This window comes from Mesoplodon bidens, assembly GCF_964165515.1.
Source record: "Mesoplodon bidens genome assembly, chromosome: 7".
Lineage (NCBI taxonomy): Eukaryota > Metazoa > Chordata > Mammalia > Artiodactyla > Ziphiidae > Mesoplodon > Mesoplodon bidens.
In genome coordinates, this window is record NC_138164.1 from 92,661,278 (window position 1) to 92,685,140 (window position 23,863).

At 39.5% G+C, this 23,863-nt stretch overlaps 1 protein-coding gene across 23 annotated transcripts in view; it reads left to right on the forward strand.

The window, feature by feature from the left end:
- CD44 (CD44 molecule (IN blood group)) overlaps nt 1-23,863 on the forward strand; it is an 89,088-nt gene that overhangs the window by 43,783 nt on the left and 21,442 nt on the right. For 4 of the 23 annotated variants that reach the window (XM_081238535.1, XM_081238554.1, XM_081238537.1 and 1 more), the window contains exons 4-11: nt 2,719-2,787; nt 5,249-5,482; nt 13,193-13,339; nt 14,562-14,717; nt 16,888-17,001; nt 17,475-17,591; nt 20,400-20,528; nt 22,019-22,150. In XM_081238535.1, coding sequence (XP_081094661.1) covers nt 2,719-2,787; nt 5,249-5,482; nt 13,193-13,339; nt 14,562-14,717; nt 16,888-17,001; nt 17,475-17,591; nt 20,400-20,528; nt 22,019-22,150 — 1,098 coding nt within the window. Of the gene's footprint in view, nt 1-2,718; nt 2,788-5,248; nt 5,483-10,363; nt 10,484-13,192; nt 13,340-14,561; nt 14,718-16,887; nt 17,002-17,474; nt 17,592-20,399; nt 20,529-22,018; nt 22,151-23,863 lie in introns of all 23 variants that reach the window. The other 19 variants (XM_081238544.1, XM_081238547.1, XM_081238548.1 and 16 more) reach the window with 16 other exon arrangements.

A 23,863-nucleotide genomic window follows, 5' to 3' on the forward strand; every position in this document is an offset into this window, starting at 1 on the left:
GTTACAACTTTACTCCTGGAAATCCCCCGTGTACTACTGTTACCTGCAATTGTGTTTGAATTTGGGGGAGGTTATTCCATCCCTGCCATTAAGAAACCATAATCTAAGGCCTGTTTCTGGGTCTGAGCAGTATAATAATATCAGAAACATCTCATAGGTCAGGACAGTTTCTGGTGGTGTCCCCAGAACAGATTATGTAGATACTCTGCAAGATCTCCCAGGTTGGCTATTTGCCCTGATTTTCAAGTGAGGGAATCATTGGGAAATTTTTTTGAAAACTGTAAAAATCTAAAGAAATACTATTATTGTCTCCCATGACCTGTGAATTCCTCAAAAGCAGGGACAGAAATGTTTATCTTTTTGCTCCTTGTTTATAATGTGGTCTGTCATATGTGTTGAGTAAATGCTTAAAATGAATAAAAGAACTGGTAGATCTGAAACGTCCTTTAATTATTTCTTATGGCATTGTCATTCAGGGTTCATCTGGATGTTTCTTGACCTGTTTGTATTTGCAGACCATTTTGGGGATTAATATCTTAGGTATGTTTACTGGAAGAATGGACTGTTGGGAAATTATATTGGTGTGATTTTTTTTTCATTCATTCAACAAATATTTGAGTGCTTCTCTGTCCCCATCACACATAAATGCTCTAGCCAAGAAAGGTGAAGTTACTACTCATCTTGTGGAGTTTCCATATTTCTGTGGAGGTGGGTGGGTGGCAGAGGGTAGGGGATGTGAGATGTGACCTGAACAGCCATCAAGTAAAGTGAATAAGATAATTTTAGCTAGCGGTAAACCTGAAGAAGAAATGAGAACAAATATGCAATGGTGATGGATGTGGGAGAGTGGTGACAGGCTGGTTTAGATTGGATGGTGAGGAATGGCCTTACCAAGGAGGTGACTTTCTCTTTGAAGAGTCTCTCTTCTGAGAAATCTTTTGATCAGCCCTTGCAAGAACAGCTATTTCTAAAACCTGCTCTTCTGCAGTTGAATATATAAAGCTGCCAGTTAGTTTCACTATGAGGCCAAAGAATAGGCAGGTAAAGGACATTCCCTTTATCTGTGGGAAAAGATGGCCCTAGGAAGTGGGAAGCAATCAAACTCTGTCTCATTTGACTTGTGTTTTTGTCCAGTGTCATGAGTACCCAGCAATTTATGGCAGGACACTTAAAATACTTGTGATAACAGACTTCCTTGTGATAGCAGTCTGCCTGCCTGCCTCCCTCTATCCATCCATCCATCCATCCATCCACCCACCCACCCATCCATCCATCCATCCACTCATCCATCCATCCATCCATCCACTCATCCATCCATCCATCCATCCATCCATCCATCCATCCATCCATCCACTCATCCATCCATCCATCCATCCACTCATCCATCCATCCATCCATCCATCCATCCATACACCCACCCACCCATCCATCCATCCATCCATACACCCACCCACCCATCCATCCATCCATCCACCCATCCATCCATCCATCTCTTTGTTCTTTCCTCTTTGCCAAGAAGAAACTCTGGAAAAAACCAACCTAACAAATAAGTTTCCATTTTACATTAAAGTGCGCACACACACATACATACACACAGACACATACACACACACTCACACAGAGTATAAAAGCTGTAATACACAAATGAATCCAATCTTCCTATAACAGCAAAGCCAGTTTAAAACTCTCTGAGTTTTTAGAGCTCAACACAAGGTCCAGTTACAGAATAGAGCATTCGGGCAGGAATGGAACCACTGGTTAAAGCTTCCTTTAGGACTCACGGGATGGCAGGCAGGGTGGAACTTTCAGGGTCTGCTTTCAGAGAGCTTTAGACAGTGCTTCTCAAAGGGCTGCTCTTGTAACATTTGTGGGTGATTAGGCAGGCCCAACATACAGTCAGAAATTTTATCCCTGAAGAAGGGTGGGGGGAAGTAGAAGATAAATGGAGGACAAAAGAAAAAGAAGTCAGAGGCGCCTGTGATGAGATAAGCCAAAACAGAAGCCTCAGGAAATATTCTGGGCACCCAGACCAAAGACGGACAACCTCAGAAACTATATGGGGAGAAGCAGTCTATATAGAGTAGGCACTTAGGAGATTTGTTAAGTAAATGAATACATTAATTAAAAGATGAAAGATTAGTTTTTAAAAAAATATTTCTACTAAGTAAATTCTTTGTTGATTATTTTAATCTTCAGATTCTCATGCTGTTCATGTTGATAAGCATTTGATTGCATTTGTCGGCTGTGTTTTTCCATCATTTCTGTAAATTATTGGGATTACACGTGATTTCCTCATTATAGTTCATACATTTCTTTATTTTAACAGTTTTACAGTTATTCCCATATTAATTTTATAATAACAAATTAAAAATAACTTCTAATGTATACCTCATTAGAGAAGGACCATGTCTATCGTATTACTGTTGTATCCCCAGCTTTCCACAGTGCTTGATATAGAACATAATACATTTGTTAATGAATGAATTTGTTGGCATGGGGAGGGGAACAAGTAAGCTTCCAAAAATGTGTGCAGCAAAATAAAAATGGAAAATTTGTCACCAAGATCAGAGAAGTTCCTGGGAAACTTAAGTTTCAGAAAAAGAGAATGATTTGGGATAAGTTATAACAAAAAACCATCCTAACTAGTAGAAATGGACATCAATTAGGCTCCTATTTTTTTCAAGTTCTCATGCCTTTTTTTTCTTTTCTACTTCATAGCTCTACCTGAAGAAGACTGTACATCAGTCACAGACCTGCCCAATTCCTTTGAAGGACCAATTACCATAAGTACGTATCTCTTTTAACCTTGACTGAGTATTCCTATTCTTGGAGAAAGGATGAGGTGCATTTTCTATGTTTTATAAAATAGCACTATTTCCCTAAGGTGAGGGACAGTGGCTATGATTTACCAACCCTTCCCCTTTTCCTTCGATGACTTAAAACTGCTCTCTGGTTTACCCCAATACATTGTTCCTCAAACATCAGTCATCTGAAAACTACTTTCACATTTTTTTAGCATCTCTGTGGACACAGAAGTATCTTTTACTTGATATTTTTCGTTTAATTGACCCATTCTTTTCTACTTAAAATACATTAAAAAACTGCAAATGTAAAGCCAACATCTCTGGTTATAAATAAAACATAACCTTAAAAATAAATTTAAATGTAAGAAAAATTAAATGATGTTCTTAAATTCTAGCTGCTGAAGGCTCTGAGTCTGAGCTATGTTCTCTCTCTCAGAGACAGGGATTGATAAGTGTCAGGGGTAGGGACATTCTGGCCCCCCAAATTTTCTGTTTGATTTAACTGGAGTATTGAAAAATGATAATAAATGATACAAACTTCCTGATATGCGTTTCAGCATGATTTACAACATGTCGACCTAAAACCATCTTGATTATCCTCAGAAGTAGGCAGTTGGCACTGCGGAAAACAGAATATTTCAGCCAGAACTTTCAAATAGGTCAACCTGTGGTTCTTGATCTGATCGACTCTGAGCCTCATGTTTTGAGAAGTATCACAGTGACGAGGAGGCTGGATTTCTGCCTCCTAAGAGCCAGACCCCTCGGTGTGCATGGGGACAATGGTGATGGTGGCAGGGGGACCAGAATCTTCCTGGACCACACAGTTCCAGCCCCCCACAGTTAGGAAAGAGATTGCCCCGGCCTATACCTTGGAAAAGGAAGGGGAGGCCTGCACTGTGAGGTATGCTGTCTACATCAGGCCTGGTTTGAAATCCTAGTTCTTTACCACCCAGGTGATCTGAGCCTGTTTTCTCATCCGAGTAATGAAACATATGAAATTTGTCATGAAAATTAAGAAAGATAATGTGTCTGATGCACGCCTGTCCCCTAGTAGATGCTCAATAAATGCCCCATTTCCTTGGTCCCCACAGATCTCTCTCAAAGTCTGGATCTGTTCAAGTTTAGTCTTATTTTCTTGTCAGATCTTTATCTGCAGAGATAATTAGGGTGATTGAGACTTTGCAATGTTTTCAAATTTATGTTTTATTAATAGTTCTACTTGGGCAATCTAGATAGGCAGACAGACAGACTCTTTAGTCCTACCAATGTCATACAGCAGAAAATCATTTCTGCTAAATGCACACTTGTGCAGTGAGTGACCCACGCTCGAAGGCAACAAACACATTTAGAGGAGAACAATGAAAGAAGTCCTCCTTGCTCTTTCTCCTCCTGTCATTCTAGTCATCTGCTTGTTTAAACCAAAGACTTTGACCTTTGTATACATCCGTGCTTCTTCATTTTAGGTTGAATTTCACAGAAGATGGCAGAGGCTCTGTCGATATTTAAGCATGCTGATTTCTTAGCCAGGACTGGGAGTTCATTTAAACTGACAACATTTGCCGCTTAGAAAGAAAATTTAATTCTTTGTGGATTTTTAAATTTATAGGCATACCTCAGAGGTATTGCGGGTTAAGTTTCAGGCCACCACAATAAAGTGAATATTGCTATAAATTGTTTTGGTTTCCCAGCACATATAGAAATTACATTTATACTATACTGTAGTCCAAGTGTGTAATAGCATTATGTTTTAAAAAACATGCCTTAACTAAAAATATTTTATTGCTAAAAAATGCTGACCATTATCTAACAATGCAGAGTTTCCACAAGTCTTCAAGGTGTAAAACACAGTATCCGTGAAGCTATAAAGTGAAGCACAAATAAATGAGTTATGCTTGTATATTCCCTGCTGAGACCGATCACTTCTTTGTCTCCTATTTCAAATCCTTTCTCGAAATAGATGGAATTAATAGCAACAAATATTACATGCACTTGAGAAGGGAGGGTAGGGACCAGGCAGGAGAATGATCACTTACTGAGCACGAACTCTGTCTTGAATACTACGCTAAGCACTTTCCATACAACATATCATACATATAGTGCTCATAGCAGAAGGTAGTATCATCCCTATTTTACAAATGATGAAACTGAAGTTCAGAGGGTTACCTACCTTGTCTAGAGCCACACGAAACTGGGATTCGAACCTGGGGACTCCCAAACATACCCTCTTTCCCCCTCCCCGTCTCCAGGGTGTGTGGGTGGGCAGGGAGAGTTCACTTTCTTAGTGCATCGCTCACTCTATCCCCCCAACTAGAGAGGTAGTTAGGTGTTGGTTTGCTTCATAAAAAAGAAAAATAGCTTTAAAGTCTTCTAAGATAAGCCACAGTTTTCCTACAGTCGGAAAACGGCAGCTGTCCAGCTCTGAAAGTGCCTCCTCTGTCTTCCAGCTATTGTTAACCGTGATGGCACCCGGTACACCAAGAAAGGGGAATACAGAACTAACCCCGATGACATCAACCCCGGCACCACTCCCGAGGAGGACATGAGCAGTGGATCCTCCAGTGAGAGAAGCACTTCAGGGGGCTACAACATCTTCCACACCCATCTGCCAACCGTGTACCCGACTCCGGACCAAGATAGTCCCTGGGTCCCCAGCAACCCAGAGACTACCCTGGCTACCAGTAAGGAGAATGAATCCCTGTGCTTTCCAATAGCGATTCGTTTGCAAAAAACGTCTCTGCTCTTCCTGAGCGATCCCCACTCACCTGTTGATTGCCTCCGTCTCTAGAAGGTGGTGACATCATCTGGGGAGGCGGGCTGCTGTGGTTGTTAGTGCACCGTATGCATTGACTGCTACTGCCTACCTTTTCTTTTTTTTTTCATCTACGAGAAGTACCATATTGGAAGTTTTTCAGAAGAACTTCCCTTGTTCTCTTGTCCCAGAGATATGGTGACAATTCAAGCCTGATGCAGAAGCTATTTTCATTTTTGCATGTTTCCTTCTCGTTCTTATCCATCTGTGGATAAGATTGTTTTCACAAAGTTGTGATCATAGCGTTTTTCATCTGCTACTTTTCTCAGTTTAATTTTATATTTTTAGGTTTTAACCTGATTTATATTCGTATTATTAATTGAGTCATAATTAGTCATATTCACCACCCATGATTTGCTAAGCAATTCCTTTGGTTTTGGTCTAAGGAAGCATAGCTGAAGGAGTTATCTGATCAAAGTAATCTGCTTAAAAGTTTGTTATCCCAGCTGGTAGGGGAAGGTTCTTAATTCTTGCTTGGTTATGTGGGTAACATTACTTTGGGACAGCTAGAGTGCAAATATGTAAACACTGCGTTAGATTCCTTTGGGTTTTTGGCCCCGGTGCTTCACTTTCATTGGAAAGTGTTTACATTTTCCCCTTGTCTCCTTCTCTGCTTCCTTCTTTGCTTTTCCCCTATGGTTTGTTTTAAAACAGGTTTCCAGATGGGCTGCGTTCCTTCTGTGGAGGATTATTCACACTCAAACAGGGCATCTGCCTCTTCAGCAGCTTTCCTAGTATGGTGTGGATTTTCTCTTTTCCTGGCTATGGCTCTTGAGGGGTGGAACTCGGGTCTTCAAAGAGTGTGGCAGAAATTTACTGGTTTGCAAATGCTCCAGACAGGGCCCTTTTCTATTCCTCATCACCCAGAAGCCAGGGAAATCACCAGAGCACTAGGATTTTTTTTTTTTAAACATCTTTATTGGAGTATAATTGCTTTACAATGGTGTGTTAGTTTCTGCTTTATAACAAAGTGAATCAGCTATACATATACATATATTCCCATATCCCCTCCCTCTTGCATCTCCCTCCCACCCTCCCTATCCCACCCCTCTAGGTGGTCACAAAGCACTGAGCTGACCTCCCTGTGCTATGTGGCTGCTTCCCACTAGCCATCTGTTTTACATTTGGTAGTGCATATATGTCAATGCCACTCTCTCACTTCGTCCCAGCTTACCCTTCCCCCTCTCCGTGTCCTCAAGTCCACTCTCTACGTCTGCATCTTTATTCCAGTCCTGCCCCTAGGTTCTTCAGAACCAATTTTTTTTTTTTTTAGATTCTATATATATGTGTTAGCATATGGTATTTGTTTTTCTCTTTCTGACTTACTTCACTCTGTATGACAGTCTCTAGGTCCATCCACCTCTCTACAAATAACTCAATTTTGTTTCTTTTTATGGCTGGGTAATATTCCATTGTATATATGTGCCATATCTTCTTTATCTATTCATCTGTCGATGAACACTTAGGTTTTAATGTAAGGTTACTTTCTCAACAGTGTCTTAAATTTCTGTTAGCATCTTGCTGAGAAGGGTGATACAAATAGGGTTGGGTTCTGATCATTCTCCTCAAATTCTTTGAAACACTTCAAAAACCACATATTTTCAAACTTCCCATGATTTCCCAGATTATTGGCTCTCCGAAGATTGTCACTGTATTGTCTGTAATTCCACGGACAACCCTTCTTGAGAGAAGCTTCTGCAAACCAGGCAGGTGGGCTGCTAGTTACTTGCTGCTTGAGTTCCCTGCCTTCGTAAAGTAGCCACACTGAAGGGGTTTATCATCAGGACATGCAATTTTGTCAGATGTTGGCAAACACAACAACTAGTGGTCTCAGCAGGAAGCAGATCGGGTCTATCCTAAAGTACCATTTCCCACCAAAGAAGAAAATAGTGACAAAATATATCTTGTGGGAACCAGATGAAATTAACATTCAAGCTGCTGACAGACTGTAGAGAAATAGTATTACACATGTCCTTTAAAAAAGACAATGAGGACATTTTATAAACATTCATAGCACATCTTTTAAAGGACCGTGCCTCTCCTGCCTTAGTCAGCAAACATATTTTGAAGACCTACTATGTACCAAGCTCTTCTAATGCCTGGGACCTATTGGTAAACACCATTAGAAAGTAATATTGAGGAGAAGTAAGGATTAGTAACCTAGTCATTCATTCAACTGGTATTTGAGGTCTTCTCTGTGCAAGACATTGCTCTAGTTACTAGGGACTCAGAGTTGGACCTACCTTCATGGAGCCTATATACTGTTCAGAAATCAAGGAAATGATTTAGTTAAGTATGTTTACTTAACTACGAATAGTTCAGGATTTGGGTTGAGAAAAGAATTGTGCTTTCCTCTTTCCAGAGCACTTAGTTAAGTTTCAGTAGTTTAGGAAGAGAGAGACTTGTATGTCCAGCAGAGTGAGTCCAGAGCCAACCTGAGAGTCATGGAAGTGCTTTAGAACCCAATACAGCAGTGCCAAATAAATCAGCTCATGGGAAGAAAGGTGTCAAAGAAAAGAATCAGGTAGAAACTTGAACATAGCGTATGGTGTACTCGAACAAGTTAGTGCTGGTTCATGAATAGACCATAGTTTCTAAGCCCAGTGAGGAGAATCCCAAAACCTCATGAGTGTTGGACTCAGAGTTGGGACTTACCAGGAGGGAGTGATTGCAAATCCCCTCTAATGCGTACAGGAGGACAAAGGTCAAGAGGAGGGCTGGCTGAGCACAGAGAAGAGTATCTTTGGCTTGTGTGGCTGATTCCATCCTTAAGGGTCCTTAGTGGGTGGCAATAGGGAAAGCCAGTGAGAACGACCATCTGGGTAGGTTTTGACTTCCAGCAGGCTTTCTATTATAAATGTTGTTTTTGGAAGTGCTTTCCTGGAGGCATGTCATAAGCCTTTTTACTATTGGTGATCAGGAATTCTTTGGAATCCAAAAACTTAAACTAATTCAGGAAGCAGACTCCTGCCTTGGAACGCTCTATTTCCTTGTCTTCTGGGTGTAAAAGAAAAATATATATGTGTGTGTGTGTATATATATAAGTATATATTTTAAAATTTTTTCTCATTATTATTATTTTTTGGTCTGGCATGATCTACTTGGGTGGGGAAAATTGAAAACTCTGCTGTCTTGGCAGTAGCTTTTTTCATTTTCCCCAAATCTCATACACCTCTTTTTCTTTCTTTTTTTTTTTTTATTTTTATTTATTTATTTATTTATGGCTGTGTTGGGTCTTCGTTTCTGTGCGAGGGCTTTCTCCAGTTGTGGCAAGTGGGGGCCACTCTTCATCGCGGTGCGCGGGCCTTTCACTATCGCGCCTCTCTTGTTGCGGAGCACAGGCTCCAGACGCGCAGGCTCAGTAATTGTGGCTCACGGGCCCAGTCTCTCCGCGGCATGTGGGATCTTCCCAGACCAGGGCTCGAACCCGTGTCCCCTGCATTGGCAGGCAGATTCTCAACCACTGCGCCACCAGGGAAGCCCTCATACACCTCTTTTTAGGAAGACAGAAATAATGCCTATTTCTGTCTTGCTTTTGTATGTTTGCTTCCTGTTGGTCTCTATCTGATGTACTATAGGGTGAGGGTGGCCAGAGTTCTGCATCTTTAATAAAGTTACTGGGGTAAGAAAGTGGTGTCTGCAGATTTTCCAAGGGGATGCCCAGGTTTATCTGGGGGCATCAGTGGTGAAATTGGTTCCAATCTCTCTAGTCTATTCTATGCAAATGCGTACTTTGTAGCATAGAGCATATTGTGTAGGTAGTTGACATTGGGTGTGTATAGAGTCAAAGCTTTTAACCTGGAGTTTATGGACATCCAGTAGGTTCAATGATAGGCCATAAGCTATTTAAGAGCCACCAAAAAAAATATGCAAAACTTTGAGAATACGTATGTGTAGGATCTGTTTTTCTAGGAGAGAAGCTATGACTTATATCAGATTTTCAAGGGCGCATATGACTCAAAATGGTTTTTAAAAATCTCAACTGGTTTAGATGTTTATCCTGATGATCTTTGCCATTCTTCTTCTACAGAGAAACATTCTTGACTCAAGTCTAGCTTGAGAGTCAAGTGGGAGATTTCAAATTGCAAAATAGCACCGATTATCCTTTCTCTAATTTGAATAGAGTCCAGAATTTCTGTAACTTGGGCAGTTGTGTTTCTTTTCTGGAAACACATTCTGAATTAGAATTAAAAGTGACAGAAAGTGTTAGATGGATACTTGACAAAGCTTTATCTGATTTCAACACTTTGAATATACACCCTTTGCAAAGTTCCTGCTCAAGTATAAAGCTTGACTTGAGATTAATGAGTGTGGGTGGAACTTTGAAATGCTAGTTGTCATCACAAGCTTCCTGGATAAAATGATAGACAGATCCAAAAGATACAAGCAAGCACCTCCAAAGATATTCCGAAAATAAATGAATGATCCAGTTCATGGCTGGGTCACCCAATCAGGTAGCTATAAAATCTCTTTTCCATCACGGGTTATTCCGTTGCTACTTGGTTTTGTTCTGAGTCTATATTCAGGGGTCTCAGTTTGAAGAATGGGTAGCACTCTGTGGTTATCCATACAGAATTTGCATTTCTGATGTTGTCCTAAGATTCTCAGAGACTTTAGGAGACCGGAAAGATAAAATCAGGCCTCACGCTTCTTCACTCTACAATATATACATACATTTAATATAGACAGGACTGAGAGTAAAGGTTTTCTAGAAAGACCCCACAAAATGATATTTTCATAATTGATCCAGTTACTTCAACTGTGCACTCAAACAGCCATGCAGCAGCTCAGGAGCAAAATAATTGGATATGGCCCTCATTTGGTAATTCACAGCCTGAGACTCAGGATCAGACCACAACAGCAATGGCAGGTAAACTGTTAGGTCTTTTGCTTATCTGTTGTCCTAAATGCCAAGCCTTTCAATGTTAAGGGAAAGGACACCATTATCATGCTGAAGCTTCCTCCTGATGTGCTCTCACCACATCCTTAGCACAGGATCTGGTACCATTTCATTTAACAGAGAGGCCCATGGATCTGGGGACATGACCGGATTCTGCCCAGTGTCCTACTTGTTTTCCTTTGGCAACATGCACATAGAATCAGAATTATTTTTCCTTCAGAGCTTCAATTAAGAGATTAATTCAGAACATGTCCTCTTAAAAGAAGTCTACTAGAAAATGCATACTCCTACTTTCCACTGATCTAATTATCCAGCCAGTAATAATAATAGAAGAGAATACTGATTTACAGATGGAAAGTATAGGCCCTGAACAATTGTTTGGACATCTGATACCTCAACTATAAAGTGTGGGAAGTGACCTGTTGCTTTATATCAAAATCTAGGCCTCTAAAAAGCTCCCTGGATGTTTGACTGTTAATTCTAAATCACTATAAAGTGTTTTTGAGAGTTTGAGAGCTTTTGTGGAAAAAAGATTCAAAGTCTATAACAATGGGATATTATAAGCATATCTTCACTTATTAACTTTTGTTGATGGAGGATATGGCCATATTTCAAAATAATTAAGCGTTGTTTATGCAGAAAAAGTTATAAAAATGGTCCTTTACATTTGCTTAGCTTATAATACATTGAATAAACTGTTTTGTTTTTTTTTTTTTTTTTTTTTTTTTTTTTTTGCAGTGCGTGGGCCTCTCACTGCTGTGGCCTCTCCCGTTGCGGAGCACAGGCTCCGGACGCGCAGGCTCAGCGGGCATGGCCCACGGGCCCAGCCACTCCGCGGCACGTGGGATCCTCCCGGACCAGGGCACGAACCCGCGTCCCCTGCGTCGGCAGGCGGACTCTCAACCACTGCACCACCAGGGAAGCCCGTATTTTTTTTTTTTTTTTAAAGGACTCTTTATTTTTTTTTTATTTTTTAGTAATTTATTTATTTATTTTTGCTGTGTTGGGTCTTCGTTTCTGTGCGAGGGCTTTCTCTAGTTGTGGCAAGCGGGGGCCACTCTTCATCGCGGTGCGCGGGCCTTTCACTATCGCGGCCTCTCTTGTTGCGGAGCACAGGCTCCAGACGCGCAGGCTCAGTAGCTGTGGCTCACAGGCCTAGTTGTTCCGTGGCATGTGGGATCCTCCCAGACCAGGGCTCGAACCCGTGTCCCCTGCATTAGCAGGCAGACTCTCAACCACTGCGCCACCAGGGAAGCCCTAAACTGTATTTTTTATTTTGACAAATACTCCTGTGAGGAAAATAGTACTGATGTTATGCTATGATTGCATATCATACTGATTAAGATAATGCTGGAGAGAGAGAGAGAGAGAGAGAGAGAGAGAGAGAGAGAGACTGACTGCAGAATTTTAAAAATGGTATTTTTAAAATGTTGACAATGTTCATTTTCATAGTACAAACACTGTGAAGGAAAAGGTCTTGAAGTACTTCATCTTGGGACACTTCTGGGCTTTCTTGATAACTGGAAAGAAGAAATCTAATTCACTTTACTTTTGTACTTGGCAATTTAATGATGGTTTCAGCCTTTCTGCTTGAACTTTTTTCAGTTTTTTGTCTGCTATTCTCTACTGTTCTTCTGATGCACATCATGGTTGCAGAAATGGCAGTCTTTGGAAGTTTTCAAATCAAGACTCTTGCTTCTGGTCTTGTTAGTGAGATCATTGGGTCACTTCATCTTCGTCTGTCTTTCCTGATTGATTATCCTATTTTCAAAAACTGGGTCTCAAAATGTTCTGTTCTGCTTTGCAAAATCTAGTGCTGATATAAAAGTGACCATGGGCAAGGCTGCTAGGGAATTGGGACGCCAACTAAAGTGGAATGGCATCTCTTTCAGGCTTCCACCTCATGTGTCCTTCTTCCACGTATAAGATATTGCTAGGGCTATGTGTGTGGGACTGCTGGCAGAAATGTCATACCCTAAATTCTTGGAGGATGATATTGGTTGACCAAGATAGAATGTGTAGAAGATGATGGGCTAGGACTCATCATCCTTTAGAATCAAAGACTCAGATGTGGAGAGGATATTAAATGGTCTCATTCCATCAACATTTCTAATCATTTAATCTCTGACACAGTTTTCCTGCTAAGTGCTCTTTCTGATGGTGGGGGTTATAATACTTTCTGTATAATACGGTCATTGTTGGAGAGTTCAGATTATTACCTTTTTAAATCTAACATCTGGAAGAATATTAATCTCCCTGAAATTCTCACCACAGGTCCTAGTTTGACCTTTTAGGAACACAAACAAAAACTTAATCCCTTGTTTATGTTATAGCCTTTCAAAATTCAAAGACAGCTCTCACGCTCTCCTCGAGACTTCTCTCTTGTTTAATCATCCTAACTTCAGACAAGTCAAGGTCTGTCCAGCACAGCTTTTTCATCTTCAAGATGAGGAGCATGAACCAGATGCTGTTTAAGGTCCTTCCATCTCTGACATTCTATGAACCCTGGTTTGGACCTTGGAAAGAAATGGAACTTCTGTGCTTTTTCTCTTTCTTTCTGCCATCTGTATCATGTATAGATGACTCTTGAGTGGTAAAAGAGTGAAAGCACATACAATGCTATTTCTTAAGCACTGATAATTAACCTTTCAACAATCAATTCAATTATGGTTACAACAGCTTTGATGAGCCCTAGTGGTACAACTTCCAAAACAGCAACCAAGAGGCAAGAAGCCCAGGATTGGTTTTCTTGGCAGGATTGGTTTCCTTGGTGGTTTCAGCCATCAACATCCAAGATTCATCTTCACACCACAACAATAATGGCTGGTAACGAGTTATTATTATCTCATTTCATATGTTTTCTTGGCAGTCTTCAGTAATTTTCATTGACCTCGGGGATATTGTCAAAGTCTAAAGTTCATGCTGGTTTCACAAATGTTTTTCATGACTCTGAGATCTATATGTTTGACTTTCTAGTACTAATAAGCAGATTTCTTCTTTATATTCTATAGAATTAATGTAGCCCAGGAGGAGGCTAATCTGGGGGCTGGAGAAGGGGAGCTAGGTCTTTCTCAATGACAGAACAAAACTTTGACTCTGAAAGATGTTGTTAAATGACTGAAGTGATAAAAAGTTCTTGACTTTTCATGAGAAAATAAAATAGCATAGGTAGAGCTAACAAAAATCTCCATCAATGGAACTGTTTTGGGGATAGATACTCATAGGATGCAAAGATAAATGGTCATTCTGAAAGATAGCATGAATCTCATTCAAAATATAGGAAACCTCTTTCTAGTAAAGAGACATCTACAGTAACCACTGCGAAGAGGTGGAGGCTTTCCATCTCCTTTCTTAGGATTGCATCCAAAAGGGAAAAAGTGAGAATTTTTGCAAATATTGGCTACAATCCACTCTAGTCAACCCTTTTGGTTGACTAACAAATGCCCCGCAAAATTTCTCTGTTAATTGACTAATTTTGTTTTTTTTTCTGGCTACATGCTAAAGTATTGATGGGAACTGCAGTATAGCTTTCATTTGCGTTCAGAGCTACAGTAATCGAATGCTAGAGAAGATCAAACCTAATAGCTGGGTGAATAGCAAATAGTGAATACAACTAAGGGATTTTTAGAAATGACTGACGTGTTTAGATTCCAAGGTTTTACTGAAGGTGGCTTGATAAAACAAATAGGCATGTGTGAAACCTTTTCATTCTATTCTTGACACCCTAGCTTTCATGGCATATGGTTAATAAGTTAATAATAAATGCATCTGAAAGCATGGGGCTGTGTTTATTGGCCTTTTTTTTTCTTTTACTTGTTTGGTGGGGTTATGTCCATATTTATTCTTTTAACTTCCTTAAAAAGAGTGTTCAGTTGTAAAGATCATAGCCAGTTGTTTTTAGATCTATACATTAGCTTCAGAGACCAGAATATAGGAATTTGGGGTATAGAAGTCAAATCTCTCACTTTCTTCTTATGATCTTGGGAATTCTTTTATACATTCTGTGCCTGATTTTCTTCCTTTGTCAAATGGGTTGCTTGGCATCCAGCTCAGCCACTAATGCAAGTCACCACAACAGGTACGGATTCAAATATCATCTCAGCAGGCTGGGAGCCAACTGAAGAAAATGAAGATGAAAGTGACAGACACCCCAGTTATTCTGGATCAGGCATTGATGATGATGAAGATTTTATCTCCAGCACCAGTAAGAATAATCAATTCCTGTAGAACCATCTATGCTAGGTTTATCGATTAATCTGAGTGATGCCCAAGATTATCGATCTTAGGAAATAGTTAATATGAAAAATGAGCATAAGCCTATGATCACAGGTTAATTATACCTTGATGAGATTATGAAGGAAAAAACTGATTTTTTTTTAATGGAAGCCAAAATATATTTGGAGGAGAAATGGAAAAAATATCTTTTATAAAATTCCTAATACCTCAGGTACTTCCTGTTTTGTTTATTTATGTGTTAAAGCTGAGCTATATAACAAAACAGTGCCAATTATTAAAAACAAATAGTGAAACCATTGCATAATAGTATCCAAATTTGTGACAATTATAAAACTTTTTGAGAACAGAGATGGAAATTGAGCTGAAAGGTCCTTTAAAAAAATTCAAAGGTTGGTCTAATATTCTGCCAAATGACTGAGTTTCCTATACATACCTGTCATGATCTGAGATATTGCTGAACCGAGATGAGAATCCTGAACCTGACTCTATCACAGCTCTGCCTTTTTTTTAGAGAAGATGTGCCTTTATGGTGCTACATGAACTCTCTCAGGTCACAGAAGTCCTGTCCATCCAATTAGAACCTGAGGGTTTCATCCCCAAAAAGACAGCACCCCAGGAGGGAGGGGTCCAAAAGCATAGCTTAGGCCTGAGTCATTTGAGTATATGACATCGATACAACAAATACTCGAGATGAACTATATGCTTTATATCTAAGCTTTCAAGTAGTGTATTCCTTAGTTGGACACCCCTGCAGAGCTTAGAGACCTAACAAAGAAACTCTCTTTAGTTACTTCAAAAAGAAAACCAAATACCCCAAGACACTGGAGCTTTACTATTATACTGTCTGCTGGGTTCAGGATGTGGCCACGTCTTCTAAGTCGGGCAGCAGGAAAGATGTGGTCTTGACACTTGAGAAACTAAACCCTCTTGAGTGGCAAGCCAAACAGATCAACCTGAAAATAAATCGTATCATCAAGCTCCAGGAGAAAACTTCCCTTGATATTTTTTCATCTCTGTGGCATATTTTCCGACTTCAGCTCACTTTTCTTCTTGGCACCTGTGCACGTAATTCAGCAGGATGCCCTCTCTCTTCTGTAGGGTTATGATAACTGCCAGTTTTTCATGCTTACTGAGAACGTAGTTAATGATTCTAAACCTGATTTTATTAACTTGTGAAATAGAGCTCATAGTATTATAGTTCTGAAAAGACTTTTGTATTATTTGGGTATCAAAATAAAGTTTGAAAGAATTAGGATGTATTTGCAAATAACCTTTCACAAAAGACATTGATTCTGATTTTGTCATGGTTCTTCTGTCAGGTGCATCTCCTCTTCCAGCCCTATCATTTTGGGTGACAGTATCAGGGCACTGGTGGATGTATGCCCCTTTTTATCTTTGGGGAGCTGCTGTGATGGTGGTTGGTTACCTATGGTGTTTTCTACTGAATGTATGCGTCTTGGTTTTCTTTCATTGGCTATGAATGGCTTGCTCATGAAATGCTTTGTGTTTGATGAGAATACCATAGGTGTTTGATAACTATAAATATTCAGAAATGTATAGCTAAATCACATGGCTGTTCTAGGTAGATATTCTTTGTTAGAATCATCTATAGGAAAGCTCTGGCTGCTCAGGGTGTTTCCTTCCCCACTAAAGCTGCTAATAATGTAAACTGGTCATCATGGTATAACTTTTCAGTTATCTACTCTTCAGCCTGAGGATCTACATGTAGCACACTTGGCAGTGTTACAGATTCCTTGGGCTTTCAATTGCAGAGGGTCATTACAGACTGCATGGACAGGCCAAGTGCTGACATCTTTGGCTCTCCTTGGTGTAGGGCTGGTGTTTTCAAAGCTGTTCTTCCTCCTGCTGCAGCTTCTTTGGCTGCTTTCTCCAGAAGATCTCATGTTCTGACCCCTATGTGTTCTCTGACAGAATGCAAAGGACACTGAGATGCTTAACAGTATGGCTGAATCAAGCTGAAGGCACTCTCTGCTTTCCCTTCATTTCCACTCAACCATCTATACAGCCTGGTATAGATGAATTACTCTATAGACTGAAGAAGGGAGAGATATGCAAAACAAGTGGTGAAGGCTCAAGAAATAACATTCTCCTTATTACTTCAATCATCATTATCACAGTTTCAACCACACCACGGGTTTTTAACCACCCACAACAGAACCAGGATTGGATGCAACTGAGCCCAGGCCATTCGAATCCAGAAGTATCACTTCAGACAACCACAAGGATGACTGGTAATGGGTTACACATACTTAATTAAAGACTTTTTTTCCCTCAAAGTCTTTGACGCTGCAAAGGTCAATCATCGGGACACAGTGGGAAATTCAGTTAAGATCTCATCACAAATTCTTAGTGAACTTTCACGAGGATACTCAGTTCAGCTTAGGAGTCATTTGTCAATTATATCATCTGGGCACAAGATATTTTATGTTGCTTCATTATAAAAATGAATACGTTAAAATGGTTTGTGGTGCTGCTCTTGATAAAGTGGTTGTAGTACAATAACAGGTAATCATTAAGTAATTTCCATGCCCGTTGGTTTTCTCTTGGGAGATATTAGTGAGTTCACTCAAAAGTATTAAGAGGAGAGGCTCAGAGGTACTAGTTAGGCATCGAACCATTAGATGGCATGTACTTTAATGAAAAAACAGAACAATCAAAAGTTGGTTGATAAAAGTCACAGTGTGCATAACCGTCATCACGACAGATGTGGACAGAAGTAGCACCAGTGCTTATGGAGGAAAATGGACCCAGGAAACACACTCTTCTCTCAGTCACCATGGATACCATGATGAAGAGGAGACCCAGCATCCTACAAGCACAAGTAAGAAGGATGGCAGGCACCAGGTCTGGTTTAGTTGAGTTAGTGAAGTCACTCCAGAGAATGGGGAAGACTTTTTTTGCAGACATTGGCTACATCTTCTATTTCCACACAGTAATTTCTTTTATCTCCAGAGCATGAAAAGCTGCCAAATCTGCACACAATTTCTTAGAAATTGGAATAAAATACTAACTTGTCAGGTGGCCCAAAAGGCCAAAATGTTTAAAAAGTTAAAATGTTTAAAAATATCTGAGATACAGTTTTTGTGTTAAAGTTTCCCAGAGGTTCCATTTGGGTAATTTGTGTGTGTTTATGGAAATGTTTGAAGAAGGGTGTGTTCTTTTGATGCTTAGTAGTGGGATCTGGAAAGAAAGCATGACAAGTGCAAGGATCTTTGGAATTCTTGTTTTCTATAAAGATCTTTGATGAATTCAGTTTCTTTTTCACATTCTGTTCCTCACTGCATTGTAGAAAGGCATCCCTTGTACTCTTTGGAAGAAAGTCAATTGCTCAGATGGTCTATATATGAATTCCTTGACTGTTCTTTTTTTTGTTTTTAAGCCCAGGGTAACTTGGGGAAGGCTTTGACGCTGTTATTTTTACTTATGTGCAAACATCTCAGGTTTCCTAAAACAATTTCAGGTCTCACTCCTGGCCTATGAGGATAGGACAAAAAAAAGAAGTAAGAAGTGTATACTCTTCTTTTTTTATCTATCTCTCAGAGCGATGCCTATGATGTTTGGAATAAAAGAAGCTTTAATTTAGGATAACAGCTTGTAGCACTTTAGAAATTATGGTTCAACCATGATTCTCATAGCCTTGAATACTCCTAAAGCAAAAATGTAAGAAACAATCACTTAGAAGCCAAAGAAGTTTGGGAATCCATGGTTTGAGGAGGTCTTCAGACAACAAAAAAAAAGTTTCAGACATCAGCTAGGACTGAATAGGTTACTACCTCCTGGGCATTGTACTGAATACACCCAACAGGCCTATATCTCATTATTGACCCCAACAGATTCGATATACGCATGTGGATTATAGGCTGAGTTAACAAAAGAGTCTTCTGATAGAGGAAGGACATAAGAAACAGAAGTGTCTTCAGAATGGGATTCTGTACCAGTCCCTTTGGATCCTAGCAGTGTATTTGAGAAATTATTTAAGACGGTTTGTACTTAAGAAGTGGAAAACTAAGAGGCTTGGAATTAATGATCCTATTGTCAAAAGGTTGCGGGGAGGGCCATGATTACTGGAGAGCAGTTGAAAAACAGGACATAACAGAACCTAACAGAGGGAAAGCAGCAGCTGCTGCAGCAATTCTTTTATCAGGACTTGCAAAACTTAAGTGATTCTGGTTGGTGATTCTGGGCGTTGTCAAAAGAACATTTACAACTTCCAGAAGAGAGTCATTTGCAATGGAAATCCATTACTCTGCTAACCCATATATTGAAGACAACAAGGGGTTACTGGATATTTAAAGGATCATTGTGTTTTATAAAGGGAGAGGTAGAAGTAGTATAGAATAGTGTGTGCGTGCACATGTGTGGGCATGTGTGTGTGTGTGTGTGCGCATTTTTTTTCCTTTCTTTTTTTTAAACTTTAAGTATGCAGTCTATGTTTTGTGTTAATTTTTCTTTTTTTGTAATTACACACAGTGTTTTCTCTAACTTTATTATTTGTCATGAGGTAGTGATTTAGTCAGGGGGAGGGAAAACTTAAGATTTGGGGGTTTTTTTCCCCTCCCTCTGGATAACAAGTTAACCCCAGGAATGTTTTGGCCAATGCAAGGGTGAAACAAGGACAGTAAGTTTTATTTTTTAAATGTCTTCGCAATGATCAAATCATACATATTAATTTCTAAAATAATGAAATAAACCAGTTTTACAAGTTGCAAAATATACTTCAGCTTGGCAAGTTTATACACTCTCATTTTCTTTTTCTTTTTTTTGAGGTATAGTTGATATACAGTATTATAACACTCTCATTTACTTGATGAACTAAAACTTTAGTATTAGTCGCTACAGATGAAAATGTCAGTGGCTTTATGATTTTTACCAAAGGCACCCCGATACAATTTCATTTCATTCATTATGCCCCTTTTAAAACTGGACAATTACAACACTGAGCCTTGGAAATTTTAAGCCTGTCACACACTTCTACTATTTACATAATGCCAAACACTGGCTAGAAAAGTTTTTCTCCACTGAATTAATTTTCTTAAAAAGTCATTTTGGCAATTTTAGATGCTCCATAGACATAACTTTGTAACATGTCAGTGGGGTAACATCTCAATCATTCCCAGCATCTTTCATGCTGGGCAAATGCACTGCTGGTGTATTTCCAGTGTGTGCAATTATGAGTCATGTGACCACCTTTTGAGAAGGCTTCCTACTAGGCTGATCTTGTCATGGACTGTTATATAATATACTCCTCCCTCCAAGATCACTGAAGACAGGTTAAGTTTTTTCAACGAACAGTTCTCTCAGACAGGATATATGAGGCCATAGACTCTAGTAAAATAAGAATAATACTGGAATTCATAGACCGTGGTCTGATTCTAACTTTGTACCAACCTGGCTATATGATTTTGAGCAAATCAAAGCTTCTTTGAGCCCCAGTTTTCCCATCTGAAAAGCTAAAGTATCAGGCCATTTGATGTCTAATATTCCTTTCAGAGTATCAGTGGTGTCTCTCCTCCCTGCTTTCCTTTTCTACCTTCTCTCCCACATGTATATGCTCTTAAGGTAGAAAGATATGTGTTGGTAAGGAAATTAATTGAACAATAACAGCTCACAATTGACATTCTTCTCACAGCCCAAGCACCCCCTACTAGTACAACAGAAGAAACAGCTACCCAGAAAGAGCAGTGGTTTGAGAATGGATGGCCTGGGGAATATCCCCAAATGCCAAAAGAAGACTCTCATTCAACAGCAGGGACAACTGGTAATGGATGGTTTCACAGGCAGACTTGGGTGAAAACTTCCTCTGGGGTTAAGTACTGGGCATTGAAGACAGTGAACAAGAAGAGTTTGAAGGAAATGTCACAAGATGTTACAGTTCCTTAATCACTTACCATTCAGTCAACACAGAGCCAACCCTTAAGTGCTCGTAACAAATCACCAGAACAGAAATGGCAAGCACATAAGGAGACACAGAGAATATGCCCTTGCATATGTCACTTTCAGATCTAATTTTGGGCATCCCCTAGTAAGAGGATGCAGGGACTCCGATCTTATAAAATACTCCCTTTTCTTTTGTAGAGGAATCTGCTCTATGATATGGATCCAGGCTTTACAACACAGTTCTATGAAATCCTGGGCTTGTTAGAAAGCTTTTGGTCAGAACCTCAGTAGTCAAAGAAAGGGAGCCAGACATTTTGAGAAAAACACCTGTCTGGTGTCATTTGGCCCTTTGTCATGCTTGTTTGGAGATTTCTCCTTGAATGTACAATGTTTTCTTCTTAGATTTATAAAAAACACCTCTTCTTTATATTTGAATTGTGGGACTGGGGAGATTAGACCCAATCTTGTCAACATTTCTAAGTGATGCCAGATAACTTGGCTCTACCAGCTCCTGTGCATGATTCTTTTGTCTGTGTGACAGAAATATTGAAATGCATGTAAGATGCATTCTCGTAAAAGAATGTGAATTCCATATCGTTACTTAATATCAGTGAGAAATATCCCTATGTTTTTATTTGCAATATAGAATGTAATGCATGATGTTCTTCTGGTGTGTGGCAGCTTCTGAATGCATAGCTGGCAGAGCAGTGGATTCAGTGACAGGATATGTGGTGTAGTTGTTGCTAAGGGGCTACTATTGTCATCTTTTCTACCTATACGTCTTCAGTGGCTCAGAGTGAAGCCAAAGCATGTGCTGCATTCTTATATGCCACTGTGCCATAAATCTCATTGTTAGAAGGTGATGTTTCTAATAGATTCCACTCATGCTTTTGAGATGAATGGCATTTACTTTCATGTTTATCTCAATGGCATTTACTTTCATGTTTATCTCAATGTTATCTGATTCCTTCTCTAAATCACTACTGGCCTAATGTGCATTTCACTGGGACGTGGTCTAGGAATGACATCATGTGTTTGGACTATTACACTTCCTCCTTTAAGGGATGGTGGCAACATGGTGTGGGTAAAGAACTATTTCTCCTCCATCTTCACTTGATGTCTATAACTTCTCATCTACCCACTGGAGAAGTCGTTAATACTTTTGTGTTCTCGAGTTCACATGCTGATTGCTAGGAAAAATGAGCATGAATGAACCTATACCTGCTAAAACATTCTGCAACTTCCTGGCCCTCTATATCCGGAAGATGGTTTCATTGTCTTGCATAGAAAATAAAGTCTTTAAAAAATCAGTGTATCCCTGGCCAAATGTCAACTAACACTTTGACAATTGCTTGAACTGCATTGTCACAGCAGCCTCAGCCCATGACAGCCATCAAAATCAAAGAGTGACACAGCAGAGCCAAGAGGACCGTTCCTGGACTTATTTCTTCAACCCAGTCTCACATCCAGTGGGACGAGGTCATCAAACAGAAAGAAGGATGGGTAATAATCTCTGAGCTTTTTTATATATTATGTTTTTGAAAGCCCTCAAATGGCTATTTTCCTAGAAATATGCCCTTGGCTTTAGATCAGTCTGCTTTCCTAAGGAACTTTAAGTTTCTTCAAAAATTAGTTTTCTTGGTAAGAGTGATATGCACATTCATCTGAATCTGAAGTCCTAGATGAGAGTGGAGAATTTGGCGGGAAAGTTAAAGAAGGATTAGTCCTAAGATGATGGGAGTGGAAGTCATTTCCTCTGAAGAGGAGCAGTTTCAAGACTTCTTTTCCATTTACTTCTAAGTGCAGGGTTTTAAAAAGAGTGAAGTGATGGATTCAGTGACTGTCTCCATTATAGACCCAAAGATAAAACTTGTCTTTGGTAGAGAAATCTTAGAGATCAAAAACTGATGAGTGGGCTTCCCTGGTGGCGCAGTGGTTGGGAGTCTGCCTACCGATGCAGGGGATGCGGGTTCGTGCCCCGGTCTGGGAAGATCCCACATCCCGTAGAGCGGCTGGGCTTGTGAGCCATGGCTGCTGGGCCTGCGCGTCTGGAGCCTGTGCTCCGCAACGGGAGAGGCCACAACAGTGAGAGGCCCACATAACGCAAAAAAAAAAAAAAACAAAACAAAAAAAAACTGATGAGTAATCATTCCAAACAAGTAACTAAAAGGCTCAGAAAATGGTATTAATTACTCTTGCACACTTAGAAACAAATACTATACCCAGTGACTTAGGATTTAGACCACTCTTGTCCATCAATAAATGTTCGTGAATTTAATGAATGGACAACGTTTACACAAGATGGAATCCTTGTTTTCTTAATTAGCATTCTTATTTACCTATAAGCAATTCAAAAACAGAATTAAACAAGAGAGAGTAAGAAAATACTAGCTGGAGTTATGCAAGAATGGAAGATTGTTATTTTATTTAGCAAATTTTTATATTTAAAAGGAACTTTTCCTTTATCAGAACCAGATGACAGTGTTCCTGAGAGAATCTGAAAGAGTTGGTAGCAGGTGGTGCCCCTCTTTTCTCAGTGTTTACAAAGTGGAAGAATCCATGTTTTATCTTTGGGAAGAATCCTTACTATATCCATGAATAGAATTATGCAAGTTTTATTTATTTATTTTTAATTTAACAAGATGTCTTGATCACAGAAATGTGACATTCCAAAAAGGGAGATCAACCAAAAGAACCCCAATATGGGGATATGAATTTTCAGTCGTAGCATTAAATATATTATTTGGGTCCAAACTCCCAAGGGTATATGTGACCCAAAACTAATGAAATGAGTTCTCAGAATGAAATGATAATGTCTCTTGGTATTGAGTTAAACAAAGTTATCTCCAAAATCAATCCAACAGTTTCTGTGGTTTCATTTCTGCAGAACACCCTAACTATGTTGTACCCAAATATTAGTAATCATATATCCCTTAAAGTACAATTGTCTTAAATATCTGCTAATAGAATTGTATTAATACTTTATGTGCAATGCTTTATGGAGACAAACAATGTACACTTAATTCATGGTCCATGCTCTTAAGGAACTTAAAAGTTAGTCAGGAAAAGAAAACAGTTAGCTTCAAAATAGATCTAACAGTACAATACAATAAGTAATAGATGTCAAATGAATATTGCTAGCAATAAACACAAAATAAATTCAGAGGACCCCTTGGAGAACGTCAGAGAAATGTAGAGTGGATCTGGTTTTTTGAA